The sequence below is a fragment of the Pavona decussata genome, unplaced genomic scaffold (assembly GCF_977016875.1).
Source record: "Pavona decussata unplaced genomic scaffold, jaPavDecu1.1 SCAFFOLD_250, whole genome shotgun sequence".
Taxonomy (NCBI): Eukaryota; Metazoa; Cnidaria; class Anthozoa; order Scleractinia; family Agariciidae; genus Pavona; species Pavona decussata.
Genome location: NW_028145654.1, coordinates 533,031 through 558,739, shown reverse-complemented (window position 1 = coordinate 558,739; position 25,709 = coordinate 533,031). Strand labels below are relative to the sequence as shown.

The 25,709-nt window shown below is 38.7% G+C and overlaps 2 protein-coding genes across 2 annotated transcripts in view; one reads left to right on the top strand and one right to left on the bottom strand.

The window, feature by feature from the left end:
* The window catches only part of LOC146457009 (uncharacterized), a 48,064-nt gene extending 30,174 nt beyond the window's left edge, over positions 1–17,890 (bottom strand). The window contains exons 1-15 of the mRNA XM_085092465.1: positions 17,819–17,890; positions 16,366–16,684; positions 13,805–14,895; positions 12,965–13,011; positions 11,237–11,254; positions 10,446–10,667; positions 9,798–9,839; positions 9,635–9,693; positions 8,674–8,887; positions 7,012–7,167; positions 5,652–5,920; positions 3,998–4,078; positions 2,947–3,074; positions 1,869–1,940; positions 106–164 (exon numbers count right to left, since the gene is read on the bottom strand). Of these exons, the coding sequence (XP_084948591.1) occupies positions 106–164; positions 1,869–1,940; positions 2,947–3,074; positions 3,998–4,078; positions 5,652–5,920; positions 7,012–7,167; positions 8,674–8,887; positions 9,635–9,693; positions 9,798–9,839; positions 10,446–10,667; positions 11,237–11,254; positions 12,965–13,011; positions 13,805–14,895; positions 16,366–16,658 (2,751 nt within the window). The 5' untranslated portion in view covers positions 16,659–16,684; positions 17,819–17,890. The remainder of the gene's footprint in view (positions 1–105; positions 165–1,868; positions 1,941–2,946; positions 3,075–3,997; positions 4,079–5,651; positions 5,921–7,011; positions 7,168–8,673; positions 8,888–9,634; positions 9,694–9,797; positions 9,840–10,445; positions 10,668–11,236; positions 11,255–12,964; positions 13,012–13,804; positions 14,896–16,365; positions 16,685–17,818) is intronic.
* Positions 17,891–17,987: 97 nt separating this feature from the next.
* LOC146457008 (uncharacterized) overlaps positions 17,988–25,709 on the top strand; it is a 62,457-nt gene continuing 54,735 nt past the window's right edge. Inside the window, exons 1-7 of the mRNA XM_085092453.1 lie at positions 17,988–18,220; positions 18,733–18,805; positions 18,923–19,033; positions 20,734–20,858; positions 23,114–23,297; positions 23,514–23,918; positions 25,208–25,336. Of these exons, the coding sequence (XP_084948579.1) occupies positions 18,081–18,220; positions 18,733–18,805; positions 18,923–19,033; positions 20,734–20,858; positions 23,114–23,297; positions 23,514–23,918; positions 25,208–25,336 (1,167 nt within the window). The 5' untranslated portion in view covers positions 17,988–18,080. The remainder of the gene's footprint in view (positions 18,221–18,732; positions 18,806–18,922; positions 19,034–20,733; positions 20,859–23,113; positions 23,298–23,513; positions 23,919–25,207; positions 25,337–25,709) is intronic.

The following is a 25,709-nucleotide window of genomic DNA, read 5'->3' as shown; positions in this document are numbered from 1 at the left end:
TGCAGACGAAGACGTGGATATCCCATTCACACCCTGACATGCAGTACTCTGACACAGAAAACAATACTTGGTTTGACGTCCAAACACAATTAGTAAACTGGTTACCTGATCCACTGATTTGTGAGTGCTGATCGCCAGAAATTGTTCTGCGTTTTTGCTGGAGTCTAATTGAGGAGCAAACACAAATTTAAAACTAGGCAAGTGCCTGGCACGAGAAAGTTAAAGTTTGAAAAAACTTTCTGAACACACCAAGATGCCACGCTTACTACTATTTCACAATAGACCAATTTCGATACTTTGTTAAGAGCAGGGATGGCGCAGTGGTGAGAGCACTCGCCTCCCACCAATGTCGCTCGGGTTCGATTCCTGGACTCAGCGTCATATGTGGGTTGAGTTTGTTGTTGGTTGTTGTCCTCGATCCGAGGTTTTTCTCCACGTACTCAGGTTTTTCCCTCTCCCCAAAAAACAACATTTCCAAACTCAACTTCGATCTGGATTATTGTCAAGTACTTTATCAAGAGCTTCTGGCCCGGGACATTGGGCAAGCACTGTCGGTGTTATTGAAATGAAATAACTTAGGTTTTTCTTTTACCTGGTTACGAAGCTTAGGGGAATAAAACAAACAGAAATTACATCGAGGTTCAGAGATGAATAGTTAATTTCTCTTGCTTTATTCCCCAAGCCTCACAGCCCAGGTAGAATTTTAATATGTTGAAATTGGTCTATTGCACCATGAGAGATTTGTACAAGTGAAATGAGGCACCGCTGAGTTGACCGTCGCTCACAGAGAATGTGAACAAGGATTAATTTTAGGAAGAAACAACATGATTTCAGAATGAGAATGATGATTATTCTAGAAACTGACGCAGGCATACTCGGAAAAATGAAATCCGAGTGCTCCTATCAGGAGTCGAACCTAAGACCTTCCGATTACTAGTTCGGATGCTCTCCCACTGAGCTACAGGAGACTCGTGGGAGCTAAGGCCATTAAACTTAGCTCCTACGAGTCTCCTGTTGCTCAGTGGTAGAGCATCCGAACTAGTAATCGGAAGGTCTTGCGTTCGACTCCTGATAGGAGCACTCGGATTTCTTTTTTCCGAGTATGCCTGCGTCACTTTCTAGAATAATCATCATTCTCATTCATTCACGAGGCTGGAAATATACCATCACATTTCTTTCAACATGATTTCAATTAAAAAAATAGGTACGCATTACGTACATGTGGGTACTGCTGTGCACACGCTGCGGACTCTTGCATGCCTGACGACATAGTGGGTAGAGCACTATACAGTGAACTACCCACAAAAATGGACAGTATGGTCGAATTTGTGAGAGAAAATATCTGTACAAAACGAGCCTTTGACAGAGCATTACCCAGATGATCATCAACCATCACTAAATAGTCAAGAAAGCTGTCCATTTGCTCAACTCAGTTACATGACTATGACTGTAATAGAGCCGAAATATCGTAAATGGTTTTTTTTTTCTCGTTGTGATAAACCAAAGCGTGGTTTTAAACAATGATAATCATCCCAGGTCCGTTTTGGTCCATTTTCTATCCCAAATTGTCAGATGGTTCTGGATTTTAAGAAAGCGTAAACCAATCATATTGCATAAAGTGAACAACAAAAATCAGTTATTATTCGCTTGTGGTTTGGTGTGGAGCCCAGACTGTATAGCTTGCCAGCCAACCTACTGGAAAATTAGACAATCCCAGGCGTTCTAAAGTTTTCCTAGCTTGCCAGACCACTTTCAAACAAACATCTTCATTAGGCGGTACCCTTGAAAGTGATGGAGCAAATTATTTCTTAACCTGGAAAAAGGAAGAACTCATAGTAACTAAAGGGTCAAGATGTTAAACAACTTACCAGGAACAGGGCACCAGCCCATAGCCCAGACAGGTCCACCAACATTGAATGTTACATCGCCATAGGTACAACCTGATGATTAAAAATCACACCGTTATTTCATCCTCTACAAAACTTTCCACTGGTCTGTCTTTATGAAATAACATTTGTGTACTAACCTATACACGTGACAATGATTTAGTCTTTGTTTGGGTAACAGTACACAATTTGAGACGCTTCAGAAAAGACCTTTATCACACGACGGTCATGTTGAGTCTCAAGGGAATAAAAAGCTTTGTTTTTGCACGGCAAGCCTCGCACTGAATTCGCGTCTGCCGAGGCTTGCCTTGCGAAAAAACAAAGCTTTTTATTCCCCTGAGACTCAACATGGCCGCCGAGTGATAAAGGTCTATACAGTGCACCGAATCCTTTCTATGTACATTTGTGCAAACGCGTGTAGATATATGTTAAAATACCTTATTATAGGAAATGAACCCTCGTGTTAATTAAGGTATTTGAAATTAGCACGTCTATAATTAACGCAAACTGAAGGGAAAATTAATTGCTTCCCAATAAACGAAATTGACGCGAGAGAGGTGCTTAAATTTCAAAATGAGGGAAATTAACGCGACTCACACAAATAAAAATAATTTGTTAAGACAACAGGAAAAAAATGATTTTAATACTAAGTGTAAAAATCCGAAATGGAAACAATGTTCGTGGAATTGTTCCAAAACATAGGGGTTAAGCAAAGGAACCTAGCCACATTGAGCGTTCTTCACATCCAGTGTCCAGCAGATTCCACCCTGATAAAAAATGCTTTTTGCTCTCTGGAGTGCATCGAGGATTTGGGGCGAAAGTTATAGAAACTAAGGTCGCAGAAATTAACGTGCCACTTAATTTATGACGCGGAAATAAACGTTAACAAAAATTAACGCTTATTTAAAAATAAGAAGTCGCGTTAATTTCCTATAATAAGGTATACTTATTTCTCTTGTTCCCTGAGACAATGTTTAACTACATGACATGCAATTTCCGCGTATTGTCACACTTTGGCTGAACTGTGAAATTGTAACATGTACTGTTGAAGTTTTCTTACTGTCATCCTTGGATGTGCTTCCAAACAATGGCAGTTGTGTGTCTTGCTGATTTGTGGGAGCTTCCTTTTTTCTCGTTATAGTAAACCGTGGTGATACAGCTGCCTCAGGTACATATTGATCGATTTCACTTGAAAGAATAAAGAGTCAAGTAGTTGGTTAGTTTAGCCAGATCATCAACTAGATAACCCTATCAAATATAGGAACTGTAAAAACAGGCTGTGAATATCACCAAACTGAGATATCAAAAAGGACCTACATGTATAATTCAATGTCGTGAAACTCATCAGCCATTGGGCGTTTTTCAAGCTGTAGAAATTTTTTAAGGCAGAGAAACTAACACGAGGTGTTCAGTACATTCATGATTTGACAACGGTTTACATCTAGTTACCGTCACCGAGATTCTCCTTCTTTGATAAAAACGAATGCAAATCAAATCTGAATTTTTTTCTATCCTGCACTACAAGGAACAACAACAACAACAACAACAACAAAAGGACAAAGGCTACCTGACCTAACTTTCTCATTTCTGGTTGATCAGTGCTGACTTTTCACATGCTGCCTACCTCCAAATTCTAAGATTGACGGTGACTGCTGATCAGACCCGAGGCTAATGCAGGCTAAATTGTTTTCAAGCCATCTTAAAGGGGTACTGTCATGGCGATTTTGCCGTATTTTGGTTAAAAACAGCTCAAATATTTGACAAAGAACCTTTTTTCTAACATGAAATTGTTCTTAGAACATTAGGGAGAAAATACTAAAGGATTCGTCCGAGAAAGAACAAACTATAATCAGTTTTTGGCGACTTCTCTAAAATACACAGGAAGAACTTGAAAAAATTGGCCAATTTTTTCAAGTTGCAATCCATTTCCATCCTAGCCATCCATAGCCAAAGATAATTAATACTGGTTTCTGTGCACTAGTAGGGTTATTGCTAACACAACACAATCATTATTTTGACCATTCCACCGATACAAATATGGTTTTTGGCTATTCAAAGTGACACAAAAAATTGGTGACACCGCCCCTTTAATTACCAATACAATAACTTACCTAACATCAACCCTTGACCAGTAAGACGGTGCGGGCTTCATGTTTGGAAATAGCTCTTTGTGATTGTGCACTTCTCGGCGCCTGTTTTTTGGGTACAAACAACTGTCACATTAACAACGAAAACTTGGAATTTCTGACAGACCCATTATGGCACAAATGGATAAGGGAGTTGGTTTCTAAAGAAACTGCGGTGCTGCGTCGGTGGGGAGAAGAAACGAATGTTTGGTTTATCAACAGAGTTGATAACTAAAGGTAAATTGGCCACCGTAAAGAGATTCGCGTGCTGACGTTTAGATACCCTGCGAGCAGAGGCCCTTCGATCTTCCTAGATAAGTCGGAAGATCGAAGGGCCTCTGCTCGCAGGGTAACGTTTAGAGCGTTAGAGCGAATAAAATTATTTGGTCTCAAACTCTTTGAAAACTTTGAGAAACGAACCCACCGTAAGACCACAAAGTTTTCAAACGGATGTGAAAATGTTTTCAAAAACGGTAAAACAAGGTCGAAACTCTCCCACAAAGGAATGAAATGAATTGTCAGAAGTGTCAGCCATCTCCTCCTCCTAACTCACAGGGGGTGGGGGAGGAGGCAGCTGACATTTCAGATTATGAAATGCATAAGGTGCGAATAATTTTTTTAAAGGTTACAATCACTTTAAGTTTTTCACTGGGGAACTGGTTCGTGAAGTGTTTAAGTGTGCTTCCTTCTTGAACTCTAAATTGCTATAAATACGCTGTATTTAAAAAAACAATCTGAATATCATGCCACAAGGAAATGAACGTGTAGTTCCGTTTTCCCTTTTTCACTCAAAGGATGGATAGAAGTGAAGAATTAGTTCACTGCTTCGTGCTCTGTGTTTTTAGCAAAACAAGAGAAGTCAACCAAGCATCGGCTTCTCTTTTACTCGTGAGGTGTTGAGATTCTTCGGAAAGCAATAAGCTAATTCTCCAAATTGAAAACTAAAGATAAAAGATGTGCAGCTTTGTTTCTTAGAACAATAACTGTTCTGTGCAAGAAAGAAAAAGTCTATAGTCTCATGGGTATTGATGCTTTTAGTTACTTGTATCCACCGTTTAAGTAATACATCAAACATGAGGAAGTGTGTTTCATCCGATTTTGAACACCGAGAAGTGAGTTGAAAAAACGAGGCTAAGCCGAGCTTTTTAAAACCAACTTCAAGGTATTTGAAAATCAGATGAACACTCTTTCGAGTGTTTGATGTAGCTTTTCAAACCATTAATAATTCTTGGAGAAATTCAAAGCAAAAGGTCACCAAATTTACCATACAAATTTACTTCACATTTCCAAACCTCCTTCGGGATAATCGGATTTCCTTTATGTTCATGAATTTATTAATGAGTTGGAGAATTATCGAAATGATGTTTGTGTATCCAAAGGAGTCTACTGTAGATAATTAAGGGTGCGTTCGAGTGACCCTATTCCGGAATAGGAATACATTCAACAATGACAAGAAATCCCTCATAAGAGGTTTTAGGAGTTACTGGAGTAAGAAATGGCTCTTAATATATCATGTGTCAGCGAAGGTTTGCAGAAATGTCTTCTCAAATTACTTTAACAGCTATTCCGCTAATTCTTATCCAGGAATACGGTCAATCGAACGCAACCTAAGTTTTCTATGTACCAAACTATCAAATACCATTTCTCTGTTTCTGCATAGACGTTGCATGAAATTGGACCAACACGTGCAATTTTCGAAGCTATCTTCTTGCGGTTTGCCTTCTTGTTGTTCTTCCTCTTGTCGTCCCAAACAACGATTTCCTCCGCGTTGTCAAAGTCTTCATCCAAGTTGCTTCCACTCTCTTCCACCTCCTCAATCTCGACATCGTCGCTCTCCTGGTCACTCTCTCCTGATCCTATCACTTCAAAGTCAGCATCGCTGCTGTCTGACCTGTCCTTTCCACCAGGCTTTGAATGAATATAATGCAGAATTAATTATCAAACTAATGTAATGAATAATTAATTCAAACACTTTATGAATGTATAATTAGTTCTCAAACTAATGAATGTATAATTAATTATCACCCTAATGTAATGTATAGTTAATTCTCAAACTAATTTAAATGTATAATTTATTCCCAAACTGATTTATCGTATAATTTATTCTCAAACTAATGTAATGTATTATGAATTCTCAAACTAATTTTTAACTCATGAACAAAAAACAATTAAAGGAAATCACGACGTGAAGGAGGTTCCGAAATGTGATCTTAATCATCAACAAATTTAGTGAATTTTTGCTTTGACTTTCTCCAAGAATTATTAATGGTTTTAGAAGCCAAACACTTCAAAGTTCGTTAAAAAAGCTCCAATCTTGTGGTATCTGGTTACACGTAAGCAATATTGTGATGTAAAGACAAGGTCACGCATCTGGAAACAAAGACTTCATGTTAACTTTGTGTCGCCAACGTGAATGGACACTATTATGTTCAACATAACACAGAGAGTCACATATTAAGTTGTTTCATGTCTTAAGTTTTTATTTTATAGAGGGTCACTGGGTTATCAGTTTACTTACTGTCATGTGCTACCCTCTTAAAATAAAGTCTATTGTATTGTATTGTAATACTGCTTACACAAGGTGTCCTTTATCTACGTTGTTTGTCGTTATGTTGCTAATGTGAACCAGGCTGTACCAAGTGCACTTCAAGAGTCTACAACCATAAGTGAAAGTCGAAACGCATATCTATTTTGTTTCAAAGCTTTGAATTCTATGAGATAACAGAGAGATTTAGAATCGCATTTACGGCAAACGTGAGATGCGCGTTAATGTTTTCTTGAAAAAAAAAAGAGTGCAAAGAGGAGAATAGTACAAAATAATTATGAACTTTGATGCTAACGAAAAACTACTCAAGTTTAGTGAGAAACTGAACACAGTGAGCGGCAAACGAAGGGTAAACATGGTCACGTGCTCATTTCTTCCGTTTGCCGTAAACGCAATTCTAAATGTCTCTATTATTATTATTATTATTATTATTATTATTAGTATTAATAGTTACCGTGTATCCCACATGCCAAAATTTCACATGATTCCGTGCAATAGTCTGGGTTATGAATGACTTGCTGCAAGCCAGGCACTTGTATGAGATAGCTTTCGCGCAAGTTTCCAGATGCTCTTTGACACTGGGTACAGATGAAAATGTTTCTGAACATCCCTAACAGAAGGCAAGAAAAAACTTCAGTTCAGTGCTGGAGGGGAAGAAAATAGCTTTCAAAAAATCATTAATAATTCATAAGCCCATTGACATATCAAATGGTCGATAAAACATCACGTGCAGTGGTTTTAAAACCCGATAAAACCTCCTCCTTATCAGTATGTTGTGTTTCTCGTATGCTAGTGTCCAACGTTCACAAAAGCATCATTGTTATGAACTCTCTTGACACACGCTTTTCCAGGAATGTTTTTGAAGCCGTTCAAAAAACTCGCAGCACGTGTTTTATCGGGTCTAAAACCACTCGGCTGCGCCTCGTGGTTTTAAATCTCGATAAAACACTGCTGCTTGTGTTTTAAACAGTTAATTTACCTAATGTTGAACATGACTCTTCCATGTTCAGCAGTTTATAAGTTTACTGTACCGTTTGTTCTGTTACGTTTGACAATGGTCTTGTATTAAAGGGGCAGTGCCACCAATTTTTAGTGTGCCTTCAAATAATGAAAAGACATATTTGTATCGATGGAAATATTAAAATAATGGTTCAGTATTGTTAGCAACTGCTCTATGAGTATACACAAGCTAGTATTTGCGGATTGCTTGGATGGAAATAGATTACAACTTGAAACAATTGGTCAGTTTTTTCACATTCTTTCTGTGTCTTTTGGAGAAATTTTTAAAAACTGATTTATAGTTTGTTCTTTATTGGGGAAGTCATTTAATAGTTTCCTCCCGGTACTCTTCGAAGAATTTTATGTTAGAGAAAAGGTTCTATGTGAGATCTTTAAGTAGCTTTAATCAAAATACAGCAAAAGCTCTGTGACAGCGCCCCTTTAAGAACTTAAATTTTGCAATACTTTTTCTCTTTCTTGTCTGTACTTACACGTTAAGTTCGCAAGTTGTTTTTAGGAGCAGTTATCATGTTAGATTCTTCAGCATTTAACCTGACACTGTCCATTGGAGTATCGAAACAAATTGAGTCGAACACATTTAACCAAAGACAGTCTAAGGTACATACACTTCTGAGTAGCTTTCATTTCAAATGGAATCACATGTATAGATCTAAGTACGCATTGAAATGTCTAGATTGATTGCAACTTGCAACTTACGCAAAACTTGCATCTCCATTTTGGCTAGTGCTTCAAGGCTTCCGCAGTAACAGATAAATACCTCTTATTGACCGAGTTCGAGGTCGGTACTGCAAGTTACGGACCGCGTTTTTTCCCATTAATTTATAGCCCAAGCGCGAAGTGAGCGGGCCATAAATCAACGGGAAAAGCGAGGATCCGTAACTTACGGTACGGACCGAGAAAACGAGGTTAGTAAGATGTTTATTGTATCCCGGAGGTTAATTGGGCGTGCGGGAAAGGAAACTAATTGAATTTAAGGGAAACGGCCAACAGAATTTAGCGGGCCGCACAGTGAAATACGGCACGCAAACTTGACCAATCACACTGCGCGTACGTATTAACAAATATAATAATAATAAAAAAGAAACAACTCACTAACCCTACAAGGACACGTAATATTCTGTCCAGATTTCAGAGTATTGGACCAGATCTCTTCTCGCTCCTTAGAAATGACTCTGCCTTGAAATGTAGTCAACAGTTGATCCAGGACACTGTTTTGAACCTTAGCTTTTTTCCTTGGTTCTTCTTCCTCGTCAGGCTTAGTTTTTTCTAAAACATGATCTGTGACCAGCCGCTGAACTTTTGACATTGCCCTAGAAGGAAACATGTCGGCAGCGGTTGGTTAGTGTCTTGAGTATTGAGTGCGTCAAGCTCTTTTGGGTAAGTTTCCGATTTGGGAACACTTCTCGCAAGCATGACCAAGTGCAATGGAAAGATGAGTTACACAAAGCCAACAAAGATTGGTACTTTCTGAACAGCAAATCTAAAACTTGCTGCATTCGCAACAACTGAACTTTTTTTTGTCTTTAAATAACTACTACGGTAGTTTTTTTTTCAGTTTTAGTTGTCCTCCAGTCTGATAAGCTTGTTTAAACTGCGTTGGTGGGGAGTAGAAACGAAGGTTAGTTTTATCAACAGAGTCGATAACTAAAGGTGATTTGGCCACCGTTCAGAGATTCTATAGCTGACATTTCGAGCGTTAGCCCTTCGTCAGCTGAGAGCAAATGTAATTCACTCTGACAAAGGAGTAACGCTTGAAACTTCAGCTCTCAAATCTCTTTACGATCGCCAAATTACCTTATCAACTCTGTTGATAAAACCAAACGTTGTTCTGGAAAAGTCTTCCAAGGAGATAAACAGTCTAATGCCCCCCTCGTACTCCAACACAGAAAAGATTTAACTGAGTTACTCTCTCATTTCATTGCCAAGTGGTGTTTCACCGCGTGTAAATAAAGTTTTATGTTATGTTATGTTACGTGATGTTTCGTTACATTACGTTACGCTACGTTACGTCAATGTCATGTTACGTTACGTTACGTTATGCAAAATTATCGACTCACCTAGAAGCTGCTTTTCTTCTTGTTCGCCCATCCTGAGTAACTTCAGGTTCTTCAGCTTCCTAATCAAGAAAAACAAACATCAAAAACAAAAGCCAAAAAAACCCCACACTTTTTCCTGCTCCAAATCGTTGCGTACAAAATAGTAACCAGGCAGAAGTTTTACCTTGTCGTTGTCTTCTTTATGATCACTTTCAACAGGCTCTCTCTACAGAGTATAAAACAAAGAAAATTATCCGTTTAAAAGAAGAACATAGAGGTCACTAAGTGGCATTATTTTATCTACTGTTTCTTTTCAACAAAATCTGCCCTCTATTGTACTGGTAATCATTTACCGGCTAATTCCAGAATTGAAGAGCTCTTGGCAGTATTCTGCTACTGAAACAATAGACTTTGTCAAGAGATTAACAGGTGTTACTGTTCAACACATTATAACACTGACCAAATATGGTCATGTTGCACTAAATATTCGTTGTCTGTAGCCAAAAGATATCCTGCGATATGCGTAATTTCGTTTGCCGGGGAGAAAAATGGCAAAATAAAGATCGTCTCCAGCTTTTCTGCAGTGCAATAAAACTGCTTTTATATCAATGTGCTGAATAATAAAACAATTATCCTGCTCAATCTTTGTCCGGGTACTCCGGTTTTCCCCTCTCCAAAAAAACCAACATTTCCGAATTCCAATTCGACAGCACTTTACCATGAGCCTCTGGCTCGGGAGATTGCGCAAGGACTCCCCCTGTTATTGACATTAAATAAATTACGTTACTTTACCCGACGCTGTACGAACCTAATTTATAAAATAATGCCTTACCTCAGTATGATTTGCCTTCATGTGATATGATAGCCCTGGCAAAGATATATATATTTTGTCACACAGCTCACAGACAAATTTCTCCCTCTCTTCTCTCTTGATGCCACATGTTTTCTTGTGTAAGAGGTATCCATTTGCAGTGATGAACTTTGCATTGCAGCCTTCGTTTTTACAAGTTAACCTCTGTCCTGTTCTTGATAGGAATCTCTTCAGCGTTGCGGTCTAGAGACACAAATATAACATCACTAAACTAAACTGTTTATTACGCAGATGCCGCACATTGATATTCAAATCTTATCAGTATGTAGGATGTTTGTCCCATGAACCTAGTTTACTGGCCTTAATAAGCTCCCACGAGTCTCCTGTAGCTCAGTGATAGGGCATCTGAACTAGTAATCGGAAGGTCTTAGGTTTGACTCCTGATAGGAGCACTCGGATTTCTTTTTCCGAGTATGCCTGCGTCACTTTCTGGAATAATACATGTACATCATTCTCATTCATTCACCAGGCTGGAAATATACCATCACATTTATTTCATATACTACACGTCTGACATTCAAATCCTAGCAGTATGCAGGAACAGGATGTTTGTCCCATAAACCTTGTTTACTGGCCTTAGCTGCCACGAGTCTCCTGTAGCTCAGTGGTAGGGCATCTGAACTAGTAATCGGCAGGTGTTAGGTTCGGCTCCGAATAGAAGCACTCAGGTTAATTTGAGTTGTCATTCAATTTTATTGTAATTCCAAACCTTTGCTTTTTCTATTATCGCCGTAAATTTTTATTTTGCCTACCTCTGAAGTAGGAGAGAGCTGTTGACAAAAAACAATAAAAACAAAAGTTAACAGTAATCACAATACATAATTTATTTCAAACTGCATGACTACAAGTATGTCTCTACCAAACTAGACCATGCAAGAAGTTCAACTTTTTCACAATAGCATTGGTGAACTTATGATGATAATAATAATAATGATATGATGGCACATTTATGAAAAGGGACAAAATTATAACAAGCAAAATGCTGACAAGGATTTGCTCAAAGAGCTAAAAGAGAAAACATGACAATGACAGCAACAAGAATCGAAGTAAAAAATAAAACATTCAATGAGCTAAGCAATCATTCTGCATATGAGTTTAAACATTACACTAATATGTATGTCTCGTTGACAAAATTATGCTCTTCAATTAAGACAGTGAAGTGAAAAGACAAATTTCAAAGTCTTAAGGAGATATTTCCTTTCCCTGCTATCTGGACTTAAACAGCATTATTACTACTTCCGTGCCAGCATAAATTGACCGCATTGCGCAAGTTTAATGAGTTGGAATAATCACAAAGTAATCTAATATATTCACTTCAAAGTGAAATTTTCATTGACATTGCCAAATATATGCGTTTTCCTAGGACCCTAAATATAGTGTCAAGAAACTAATAATATTAATAACTATTAAAAATTATTAATATTACTTATTAATAATAGTTATTCATAGTTTCAATTTCATTTTCAGTATGTCTGTGTCATTTACTGAATAATACATCATTCTCATTCATTCACCAGGCTGGAAATATACCATCACATTTTTTTCATATACCACACGTTCGACATTCAAATCCTAGCAGTATGCAGGATGTTTGTCCCATGAACCTAGTCTAGTGGCTTTAGCTCCCACAAGTCTCCTGTAGCTCAGTGGTAGAGCAATCGGAAGGTCTTAGGTTCGGCTCCTGATAGGTGCGCTCAGATTTTTTATCAAGAGTACGCCTGTGTCATTTACTGAATAATATATCATTTTCAGTTTCAATTTCATCGTCTCTATTGTTGCTGCTAGCGTGGAGTCTCTTGTGAATGGCCTCCAGCTCTAACCTTACATCCTGGGTGGAATCCATACTTAAATGTATGCCTAGGTTTTCCACCCCGGGGGGGGTACTCTTCGGAATTCTTGGTGGGGGTGTGCCGCCCGGGTCTTCCAATCCCGACCCTATTTCAGACCTAAACATGCCATTTTCCACACCCGTTTTCAGACCTGACCTCTAAAATTCATACCCATTTTCAGACCTGATAATTATGCATCAGTGCCGAACGGAAGTTGACGGAAGGAGTAAAAGTAAGCTGGAATGACATAGTTTATATATTTCTTTTTCTCGCTATCAGTCAGTCGTTCCAGTTACGTACTGAGAAGAAAAATATGTTTGTAAGCTTTCGTAAATGTTCCCGGCCCCAAAAACCCGACCCGATTTCAGACCGTAAATTGTCAAAATCTATACCCGTTTTCAGACCAAAACGGCCCAAAAACCATACCCTTTGGGGCGGCACATACCTATATACCTTATATAAGGGAGTACCCCCCCCGGGTTTTCCACAAACGTTTCAATTAAACTGAATGATTCATTCATACTGCACAAAGAACAAAACACATCCCGATAGTATTACAAAAAATATTATGTGCACCCCTTTCAGATTTAAAACTACAGTCTACCGGTAAGTTTTGTTTTTTATAACCTTGACAGTACAGTACTAACTTACCTTTTTTCTTCCTCTTTTTTTCTTCGTGGTTGTCTCATTGTCAATACCTACAGACAATTTTTATAATAATTATAATATTATTATAAATTGATTTTATCAACAATTATAATAAACTTGAAAATTAAGCACAATAGAGACTTAATAAGTTGTGTATCGGTCATCAAGGGTTTGAGAAAAAAGAAATTCAACATCTTTAGTTCGTTTCTTTACCATGGTGTTGTCTAACATCTCGAAACATCTGGCAATGTCTTTGGCATATGACGTAAGGTAGCAGTGCCCAGCAACTGGGATCAACACAACCTACCATAGGTTTTTAAGCTGAATGCTGGTTTTAAAAGCAAATTCTTACTACAAGAATTAAAAGTGCCTATTAAATAAAAGATCAGGCTGCAATATGCATGTCACTAACCAATTATGTGCCTAGCTTGGCAATGAATCTTGAGATTACTGTAACATTTAACAAGTCTGTACATGTAGATTCCATGATGCTGTGCGTCTGTTCAGTAATAGATCACAGATGATGTCAAAATGTGGTAAGAACAAAAAAGTGGCACATGAGGTGCAGTCAAGTGTGTCACCGATGTTCTTACCACATTTTGACAACTTCTCTGATCTATTACTGAACAGATGCACACAAACACGGAATCTATGTGTCTTATATAATAAAGAAGCAAAAGTTGTTAATGGTGACGTCATCCATGCATCTCGGTCCCCCCATAGATCATAAGTACAAACTATTATTAATATTTATTACATGATGTCCAATTGGTAACCATAGAAGTGAATGACTGCAGGATCTTTCATACAAGCAATTGTAATATGTAATACATGTATATGTACCTTCAGATGTAACTTTCTGACCCTTTCTCCCTTTTTTTCCTGGTTTGCGAGTTCCTTTCCACTCATCACCATCATCATTGCCACCATCAGCACTGCTGTCATCATCATCATCATCATTACTATTATCGCCATTCTCGTCATGATCACTCTCCTCGTTTTCTTCTTCTACGACACATTCTTCCTCATCATTCTCCTCGTTATCACTTCCACTGATAACAACAGTTTCTTCAGCAACAGTCTTGCTTTTCCTTCCCCTTTTCTTCCCTTTATTCTCAGCAGTAGTTCTCTTTGGCTTCCTCCCCCTTTTCTTTGGAGCTTTGTGAGCATTCTTATTTGACACACTTCCTTCATCACTTTCTTCATCATTGTAAGCCTTTCTCTTCAATTTTTTTTGTCTTTCATTTTCCACTGTTTCTTCATAAAAATTTATTCTTGGTGTTCTGACTCTTGTTGAGGTCCTCCTTGATGTAGCAGCATCAGCTGCAGTTTCCACAGTCTGAGATAAAGTAACAGTTTGACTAGTACATGACACATCCACAGCCAATCGGGAACTTCTGCTGGCAGAATCAGTATCGGCATTCCCTGTATTGTCAATGGCATTTTCTGGTGTTTTCCGGGGTCGACCTCTCTTTCTCTTGGTAGATCCTGTCAATTTACTGCTGTCTGTCTCATCACATATACTAGATGTCCCCTCTAATGAAGAATATCTTGAGTCACTTGGCAAGCTTTCATTCAAGCTTCCATTTTTGCTGACAGAATCATTATCGGCATTCCTTCTATTTGTACTGACATTTCTTGTTGTTTTCCAGGGTCGACCTCTCTTCCTCTTGGTCGATACTGTCGATTTACTGCTATCTATAACATCACATATACTAGATGTCGGACCCTGTAATGCAGATTGACTTGAGTCACTTGCCATACTTTCATTCAATCCAGTGCAAGTTCTTAAGTCAGCTTCACTGACTCCAGGCAGTCCTTGATTTGGTTTCACCCCTCTAGAGGAAGTGTCACCATCTGCACTTTCTGTTTGATTTTGTGTTGTCTTCTCCTGTCCGGAAGCTGTGAACTGAAATGAACCTTCACCTTTTGAACTGCAAAATAAAATGAATTCACAAAAATATTGTTCAAACTTATTGTTATTTATTGTTGAATTTTAACCAAAGGACTTGATAACCTAAAAGGGATTAACATGCAGTATAATATTATATGTAATCATCTAGTGTAATAATTACCAGTAGACCGGGCACTCTGGGATTGCACATGTTCAAAACAGAAACAAAAACAACGATGGAAACTTTTGTGAGCAAACAAACTAATCATCTATAGCCAAAATGAACCAGTTTATCTTCAGTTGTCACAATTGAAGCTCGGGTGTGCACACTAAGGGCCTAAGTGAGTTTTGATGTACAGTCAAATTCACCTTTTGATTCACAAGTGAATATAAGGCAATTTGGAAGGAGAATCTAGTAATTTATCAGAAGTCACTAAGGGCTTTTTTTCCTGGCACCCCTTCAATTCTGTATTGAAGTCAAATCAGCCACCAAGTCATGACCTTCCCAGTTATTCTAACCAATTTACCTATTGTACTCGGACAAAACCCACTGAGCTACAAATACCATTCTGGTCCCTGTGGGGTGAACTGCAGCGCTTGCAACATCTTACATGGTTAGTCAAGAGGACAAAACAACGAACAGCTGCAGGTAATACCAGGGTCCAGTGAAAACAGAGCTTTTGAAAGGTTCAGGTCTACTGGTCTCTGTTTGAATATTCTGCCCTGCCATATCTTCCAATGTCTTAATATTAATAATTTAATTTAATAATTTTAATTCTTATATTGTGCGCTTTCCATAAAATGATCAAGCGCACATTACATATAACAATTAATTACAGAGTATCTAAATAATACTTTTTAAAAATATACCATAATAAAAATTAAAATATACAATGCATGTCAAGGTAATAACAATTTTTAATAAAATTAAAAGTTCAATTAGTTATCACTCTATCAGTCTATCTGAGAAAAAAAAAAAAGATTTAAACATCCTTACACTTGCTCAACTAACCAGTAAGGATTCTTGTGAACAGAATATCAAATAATTATGTCCCATCTTAAATTTCAAAGTGTAAAACTTTTTAATTAAGTTTATCACATAGGTGGTGTCTCTTGTGACCCCTCTCTTGTGACCCCTGTACCCTTAAAAACAAGGTGTAAAGTATCACAAAAAATGTAAAATTGATGTTACATTTATGTACCCAAGAAACACCAAAGAGCTCTCTAGGAACTCGTTCAAAGATGCATGACCATGTGTCCCAGGTCAAATTGTAATATGGAAATGTTGATTTTTGTGGAGGAAGGAAAACTGGAGTACCAGGATAAAACCCTTGGACCAGCGGCAAGAACCAACAACTAACTCAACCCACATATGGTGTCAACTCCAGGAGTCAAACTAGGGCCACATGTACATTGGAGGGAGGCAATAATCGCGCTATCACCACTGCACCATCCCTGCTCCCTTGGTGTGGTGGGTCCTCATAGGGTACACTTCTTACATCCAGCTTACCTTGGACTTCCACCATCACTACCAGAATGTTCGACCATCCTGTGCTGTCGTAAATTAACCCGTGACTGAAAAAGCAAGTTGCACTGTTCACATTTGAACTTCCTTTCTGAGCCACTAGCAGCTTGGTGGTCAGTTTGTTTCAGATGATATTTCAATCCCCACAGAGATTTGAAGTCTTGATCACAGCCTTGCATAGGACAAATAACAACTCCGTTTCTGGAAAGCTCTTCTTTCAGCTGAACCTGGTTTAATTGCAATGGTAAATTAAAGTCTCCATCTTTGAGAAGTGACATGGTAACAAGATGAGTATCTCCGAATACTATGAAAAAAAGAAAAAGAAACACACGACTGTAACTTTTATTCAATAATAATAATATTATTACTATTGATTTGGTGGAAGATATGAGGTTTTTTATCCTGAATTATGGAAATTGAGGAGTTGTTTATGGCCAGGATTTTGCCTTTGACCCACCCAAGGGAAGCAAAAATTTGAACAAGCCAATCTTAAAAAGCTCAAATGCCAGCGGGAGAGAGAGGGGTGGGTGGGTAGGATTTCCAGGGGGTGGGGGGACATTTTCAAGTTTCAGATACTGAAGTAACAAATTAATCAGTGCATTCTCCTGGGACTTCTTAATCATTAATCATTTATTATAACATTAAGAAAAAGTTGAAGTACGGTACAGTTTACACCGGAAAGTCCGAAGGTAATTGAGTTGGGTAAGAGCAAAAAGGTAAATACACCAAGAGACTTTCAGAAGCAGAGAAAGGAAAAGAAAATATTTACAAATTATACAAGAGTACCAAGGCAGCATTAATTTAACAGAAAATGTAAAATGAGGGTGGAAAATAAATCCATGCCATGTCCACAAACAGCTCTCTTTCACAACAAAATTTAATAATACAACAAACAAGAAATTACTTAATAAAGCCTAAAGATTTTGTTACTTAGACCACACGTGACTGTAGAAAAAGGAGGTTTATTTTCACATTGTTGGGGGTATCTGAAAAGGTTTCACGTTTACCTGCGTCTTAAGCTTGATCATATGCCCATATATATAGAGTGATTGTACGCACCACGTGCAATAGAAATGTTAGTTAGTTTTGACCAATTTTGACTGATGGGTTTTGTAAAACCATCCTGCCGGTGAAAGAAAAGTAAACTGAACTTATAAAACAACAAATTATTGGTAATTTATGGTTAAAAAAAGTATCAGAGAAAAATGAGAAAAATTACTCGGACAGCCGGTACCGAGATTCGAACCAACGACCTCAAAAGCGCCTCGCCGCCAGAATGAATCATTTTAGACAACGTTTACAAAGAAATGCTCAACTTTGCCTCAGGAATGCAACACCTTAGTAGTTAAAATAACTACTAAGGGGACTCCGGCTGTATTTGTGTTAGGTCTGTTTTTTCAGTTGCTGAAAATTTAGCCTGAATTATAACAAAACTCACCTCAAAGGGTTCTTGCTGTTACCTTGGATTGGTGGTGTCCATGTTGGATTTTTTGACCGCGGATACTTCTCAGTGGACTGGTACCTAGCGTAACAAGCTTCCGGTATAATATAACTTCCGGAATTTCCAACTTCAAAACGAGACTGGCTTGTTGGTTACCAGGCAAATACATTCGAATATGGCGCCCAAAACAAAGGAAGAGATGGTGTTGTAATTGACTTCTAGAACACATAATCAAAGCTTTAAAGCCTTGCATTAGGATATGGAGGGAATTTACGAAGTGTCATCCTCGGAGAAAGTGCGATCGCTGGAAGAAGACCTTAGAAAAGAATTGAAAGAATTACAGAATGAAGTCGAGGAGGGAAATTTCTTGAGTTCATCGTCGGCACCGAAGGCATTTGGGTGAGCGATTTGTGATTATCTTTATTAGTTAACGATTCCAATAAGTAACTGCTTGTTTGAGGAAAAGAAAAGTTAAAAGAATGAAAAGTGATTGGCGATGGATCCTAACGTGGGGCACACGTAAATGGGAGTTGATGAAAACTTGTCTGAAAGGTTTTAATACTTCAATAATCTCTTTCGACCGGCTGGGGCTTTAGTCAGCTTAAGTTAAGCTTAGTTTATAAATAATTGAAAAGGCTGGTTGAGTTAAGATGGCCCAAAGTGATGGGGTTACGACAGAAAGCGAAAATTTGTTAACAGTCACATAATAAATACGCCTTTTCAAAGTAGAATTTTATTACAAAACAGACCCCAAACTTTCAACAGAAACCTCTGCTGAGTTAGCACTCCTGGGTCATCCAAATCCTAGGAACGGAATCTTATGTTAGATCTTTGATCCTTTGGGTAAGCTGAATAGAATATTGAACTTTAAGTCATTGTCATATTGTGTTTTTCCTTTGTGGCCCCTATAGGTCTGTCCCACCTCCTAAAGATGTTGATCATTTCAAGAGAGAAAGAAAGCTGGCCATTGCCAAAAGTCTTCAGGTAAGCCCCAAAATTACAGCCAAAGCTAAACATATCTGAAGTGATGTATGCTGAAATTTGTACATGTATAATTACTTTTTTCTCAAACGTTTTCTAATTTATTAATAATAACTACAGGTACGGGAAGCACAACCTTTGATCATACAGTCCGATGTGATGCATGAAGAGATGACAAGCTGCTGTCAAGTAGAATACACTGGAAAAAGTATTCCTCTTCTGCTTCACCAGGTCAGTTTTTATGATTGTGCAAAAAGGTATTAGTATATGATTTAATATTCTTTATTACTAGTAGATAGAGAGATTTTGTAATTATTACACGGAATGCCCGCAGGGCATGGCGTGTCTAGGTTTCGGTCGGGTATCTTTTTCTTCATCGGTGTCATAAATGTGCACATTAATTTATGCATTAAACTCTGTCCTCCCCTAGTAAGGATATATTGTTCTGATTGTCTTCAACAGAAGCGGCCCAATCAAAATCTATTTTTCAGGCACATATCACGAGAGAGGGGACCCACTCATCACTTCTGTGTGACGTCAAATCATCATTTGATTTATTCATTAAAACTAGATTAAATTCTTCCCTCTCCCAGAAGGGATCTATTGTTTTGATCGGTCTTGAACAAAAGCGGCCCAATCAAACTCCATTATCTGCGCGTATATTACGAGGGAGGGGACCCACTCATCTCTACTGGTGTGTGTGACGTCAAAGCAAATCATCATTTGGAAAAGTCGTTTTCGTTCAATGGCGGCCACATGTCTGAATTTAAGACTCCGGATCTGCCGTTTTCAGAGAGAAAACCAACCTTTTTCAAGCAGTAAATCGAAATAATAACTTCTTGGTAGTACTCGACAGTTGAAACGGCGGAAATTGGGAGAGTTCACAGCAAAGAAAATCCGCTTCAAAAAACAGATCGAATGATCAACGCGAGGGATTAGAGCTAGAGGAGGCCAGACCAGTTAAGCGGGGTCATGACGTTATTGCATAGTTATTTCTGGTATGATTCCTAGTAACGCAACGATAAGTATCACGCAATATATCTGAATAAAACCATTCAGACAATTATTTCAATGGCCAAGGGAGGATATTTTTTAAATATCTGCGAAACATACAATGGGGAATAATTGGGGCTACATTAAGCATTCCGTGTAATGCCATTAGAGGGGCATCTTGTTAATAATATAAAAGTATTTTAAGGATCTGCCACATACATGTATGCATGTACATGTAGATCACGTACCTTAAAATTCAGACTCTTGGTTGATTAACATTTTGTTTCTTGATCTGCATGACTGCACTTTTTTACTATACAGTTATGAAGCCTAGTAATAATAATTATTATTGTTATAAGTTCAGACCAATGTAAATGGCCTAGCCCATTATTATTATGGGGTAGGCCAATTACAGTGTAATGGTCTGATGTTTTGGGTCTAATAACTTGGAATGGGCCCAATTTCACACTTCTCCATTACTCACATACTTGAGTATCCCTGACTAGGGAAGTGAGTACAGATCAAGTGGTGATGGAAAAGCTATCTTGGAATGCTAAACAGACAAGATTAGCTGTCCCTAGTTCAAGCTGCCTGGTCAATAACTATTGCAAAATCACAGCAGAGCTGTACTTGCAAACAAACAGTATGGGGCCCTCCTGGAGAATATAGAACAGATTAATTAACTAAAATTAATTAATGACCTAGACTGGAGCTGTCACTACAGTGTAGTAGGCTTAGGTTTATAATGAATAATTTTAGCAAAATCATGTGAAATCTGCTTGCAATGCAACAAGGAAGTTCTCCTGGGGATTCTTTCAAATTAGATGGGGGGGGGGGATTAAGCCACCCTGTACTTTAACCAACACCAGGGAAAACTTTGGCTACAATTCATTGCAAGCATTGCCCACTTTAGTTAAAAAAATTCCTTCAATCTGCAGTTCTTTGTGGACAGGATAGAGCATTTAGTCCAGTGTAAACACATGCACATGCTACGATGGGCTAGATTCTGTGAACACACCAAAGCCATTGAAAACCTTTTTCCAGTGTATCAGAAGCGACTCAGGTAAGATGATAATAATTTTTTTTTATCATTGATTAAAATTAATTAATTAGGAGTCTGACCAACGTTCTTTTCTGAGTGCCCGGTACAGGGCCCTTGCATGGGCACCTAGTCTGAACAGGGTCTAAGTGATGCCAGTCCAAAAACATTGATCTACCTTTAAAAGGGAAGACAATCACCTCTGCCACCCCCCTCCCCTCTCTCCCTCAGTATTGAGACTGGTTATTTTACCTAACCCCTTAGACTTTCTTGTTTTCTTACTTTTGTTATCACCATGTGAGGATACATTAATACAAGGTGTTAATGCTTGTGGTGTCCGTCTTGAAAATACGAGACAGAAAGTGACAGTCTTGGGTCCTTTAGTGCTAGTTATCTACATGTAAAGTACAATATTAACTGCAATAATTAATAAGTTCTTAACTGTCAAAACATCATGTAGTCCATACAGTGTACATTGCAAACCAGACCATAAAGACCCTTGATTGAGTTACATGATGGTAGGTTCAACCAGTTGTGGAATGTTTGGCTTGTAGTCAGCTGGCCACCGCGATTTCCAGCCAAACAGTTTCTACTCAGGCAATAAGTGCACACTACACTGTACTAAGGTCCACGATAAATTATTTAGCAATTATATTTATAAATTTCCGTGAAAATTTTACCTTATATTGTAATTGGAGGAGTGGAGTGTGAATACATTTTCCCTGGGGATAGACTGTTAACAATCCCCTGTTTCTTGTGTGATTGTCGAGATCATATTCTTTGATCAAACTGTACTCCTGCCATCTTAGTTTGTAATTACAGTAAGGCAAGCGCAACCTGGGGAGAGTGTCAAAAGTGTGGAGAGGCCCCCTTGTCAGGTAGTTCTACCCCGGGTGTAGTGATCCCTGCGCTCATGTGCTGAAACAATTTGTATCTAGCGTTAATAGGATGATGACCCAATTGGCTATGCTAGGCCATGGGTATTATTTGACCATTGTTCAATGTTAAGACTGAATTTTATACAGTCAAACCTGTATTAAACAGACCCCATATTAAGCCGATACCCTCTATTAAGCGGACATCAGCACAAATTCCATGTTCCCCCCCCCCCCCCCCCCACATTTACTGTAAAAAATACCTGTATTCAACGGACACCTGTATTAGGCGGACGCGGACACCTTAAACTTGAGTTTATGGTCATTTCTATCAATTTGTTAACAACCTGTATTAAACAAACACTGCAAAATGGATGCATGTTTTTTGTCCACGTTTTAATAAATCGGTCATTTAACTTTGCCGACTAAAAGAGCTGTCACATCTTCGTAGACACTTAACAAACAGGAAATACTATCTCTGTTGGCAGCCTGATTAACAAAAAGTGATCAAATTAGCAATGCGTGACCTCACCGACAAAACATTTGTGTGGCAAACAGGAAATTCGTGTACATAGAGACATGTCTGTAAGACTAATTACATACTACAAACCCTTCCTTCATCAATTTTGTGCCCCCTTGTAAAATGTACTCACAGGGTAGCTCCTGCCCTACCAGCAGTGGTTTCTCCACTGGACGCTTCGATACGAAAGAGACAGAAACCCTTTCGTAGCATAGCCTCCGGTCGCGAAACCACTACTCGCAGGGTAGGTAGCTCCAAACCGTACCCACCACCTCTGTTGACCCTCTCTCCAGTTATTTTCACTTTTCCTGGGTTTGTTGGGCGCTTTAAAAACTTGAATAACCACAGAGTCTTGTCCTTTGGAACATGCCCAGCTACTTCCATAAGATCTGTTATTTCGTTTGGGTGTTCAGTAGGTTTTTCTGCTGGTGAATAAACCCGATCTGGGGTGCTTACCATTTACAGGGAAAACCCAGAAATTCCAGTTGAATTTATGGGCTTCTGGTCAAAATGATGCATTTTTATTACTCCTTTTGGGATTTGCAGCTGATGAACATACATTTTGCATGTTATCCATCTTCTGTTAAGACAAGCTAAATCATTTCGTATTTATGCCGAAGATTTCCATCCGGATGGTTTGCGTAAATGATAAGCACCCCTGGTTTTCTGTCTGCCGAACACCTTTCCGTTCACGGGAATGGTATTTGACCCTTATTACCCTTTCAAGGCCTTTTAATACTGAGAAATATTAATATGACCCCTTTCAGACGAATTCTAAGGGAACCTGTTTTCTGCGGACACCCTGTATTAAGTGGACACTGACAAGGGTCCCGAGGGTGTCCGCTTAATACAGGTTTGATTGTATTGTTATTTTGTGCACTTAGTTACATCATGGAGGAGTATCAGGACTGCCTTCAGCGAGCCAGACGACTAGCTGTGGCGTGCGAGGCAACGCTTGCCGGCAGTGACTCAGCAATGAGTGTAGTCACAATGGAGGATCTGCTGATCTACACTCGTTGGTTTATATGCATGCTGCACTCAGTCAAGAAAATAAATGCGTTTGTTAGGGTAAGTTGGTGTGCTAAGCTGTCACATGTTTACCCAGTATTGGACAAAATAAGAGGCAGCTGATTTATGTGCAGTCCTCCTAGGGCCCTACTCCTGGGGGTAGAGGGTGGGGATGGTCTCCTGTTGGTTGGGGTGCGCCACCCGGCCCCAGTTGTTCAAAGAGCGGAATTAACTCTATCCAGTCATTGCTAACTGCTTGTGATCTACTATTTGCAGACAATTGAATGGCTCCCTTCTACACACAAGAACAGCGTTCAACCTCAAATCACCGAGAAGGAAGACAAACCACCGGAGCAAGAACGCAAGGTGTCGATCAGCCCGCCCTCCAAAGCACGCGGCCAGTTAAAAAAGATCCTTAGCCAAGTATCAATAACTGCACATCTTCATGTATTGAGGCCAAGCACGGTGCCCGATGCTGACCTCCCGCCCCCTCCACCACTTAGTCTGTCGCCATATCAGCTGGTATCAGGGACAAATCCTTCTATCGCAGCCGCAGCGGCTGCCTCGGGTGGTGGTCTTGCATCTGATGAGATTAATTTGAGATTGCCCCTGCACGAGACTTCTTTGTTATCGATCAAGACAATGCTGGAATTCCTCATGACATGCTACGCTGTGGAGATGGTAAGAAAAAACAAGACAGACCAAAACAGGACGCCACATAAACACACTGAAAACTGTGCATTAGAAATAAACAAACAAACAAAGGGCTGACGAAGGGCTGTTACTAATAGTCCTTCGTCAGCTAAACGCTCGAAACGTCAGCACTCGAATCTCTCTACGGTGGCCAATTTACCTTTAGTTATCAACTCTGTTGATAAACCAAACATTTGTTTCTACTCCCCACCGACGCAGCACCACAGTTTCTTTAGAAATAACCCCCTTAAACAAACATACAGACGAACAAGCACGTTATAACACAAAGACGAAAGAAAAAAAATTTTACACTCGGCCCTCTTCGCCAGACTATATGTGATATGGCGGAGAAGTTGCGTTATAATTTCAAGAACTGTTCTCGTGCTCAACGCGGTTAAATCAATTTTTACCTCTCATGTCTATATTACGTTTCTGCAGCAAAAACATTTTTCAATATTCGCACAAATTATTATTTTCGGGTGAATCGAAAACCCATGAAGAGTTGGAATTGATTTTACCTTGTAGCTACCAATCAGATGCAAGATGAAAACACTATTAACGGACAAGTCGAGTCACGAACATTACTGGGTGCCTTTTTCGCACGTGAAAGAAAATTGCCTTCTTTCTGCAATTTTGTGTTCTAAACAGCTGTCACTAGTTTCAGCATGATACTAAATCTAATAGCTTTAATTAAGTATTTTATAGGGAAAGAAAGATATCGTTAAAAAACATGCTGCAGATCACGATGATGAAGACGTTAAGATATTTAAAGTGCAACAGAATGATCTCTTTTGAACATAATCAATACCCCTTTGTTATCTGTTTTATATATAGTAAAAAAAAAACTTGAAGTATTCGAAACAAGTCTTCCAAATTTTAATGTTGGGTCGTGTTTTTAAAATGTCTAATACCTATTCTCATGACTGATACATATTGTAAAAAAAAGATCTTTTGAACAGCCCTTTAGTAAAAATTGGGAGTATTTTGTTTTGAACTTGGTACCGCTTTGTTAAGATAACCAAACAGCGACTCCTCAGAAGCAACGATTAGTAAAAGGCTGTTGAATATGCGGCATTAATTTAGGATGTGTGCATTTTATTTGTATACGATTTGAGATAATGTTGGTTATCTTTTTGTGAATTTACATGTACAGAGCTGTGAAATGGAAAAAAAAAGTGAATGGTTCGCAAAAATGAATCACAGACTGGCTATCTAAAACTAGCTTGTATCATGATTTGGAGTGTTGAATTCACTGCTTTACATTTCGATTTATACAGGATATAAACCAGATTAACACACACGCAGATGAAATGGATCTCTTTACCATGGTGACAAGAAGATTCAAGAAAGTGTTTTCCAAACAAGAACAAATGAGAACTTTTCCGATTTACGACGCTTCAATTGAGGTTAGTTGGGAATTTGACACTGTCGTATGTTTAAAAGTCCGTGAAAATTCACTCCTTCAGTTTGAGAATCAAGATCTTAAAAGACTGTACGTTTCAGTATTAAATACATATTGGAACTGGGGAGTATATTTTCGTGTGTACCAAAATAATGTTAGGAAAGAAGTCAGGGCGCTGGTACACATTTTGAGTCACAAAGCTTCCGTGAATAAAGGATCCACAAAAAAGTTCTGAACTTCTGAAAAATCAGTTAAGGCGGGTTTGTATGTAGCTCACTCAGAGTTGGTTGTATTTGGGCAGACTGTTACAATGTGTTGAACAATAACTAACAATTATTCACCGAAGTGGAGGTGAATAGTGGTGGATATTCGCGGCT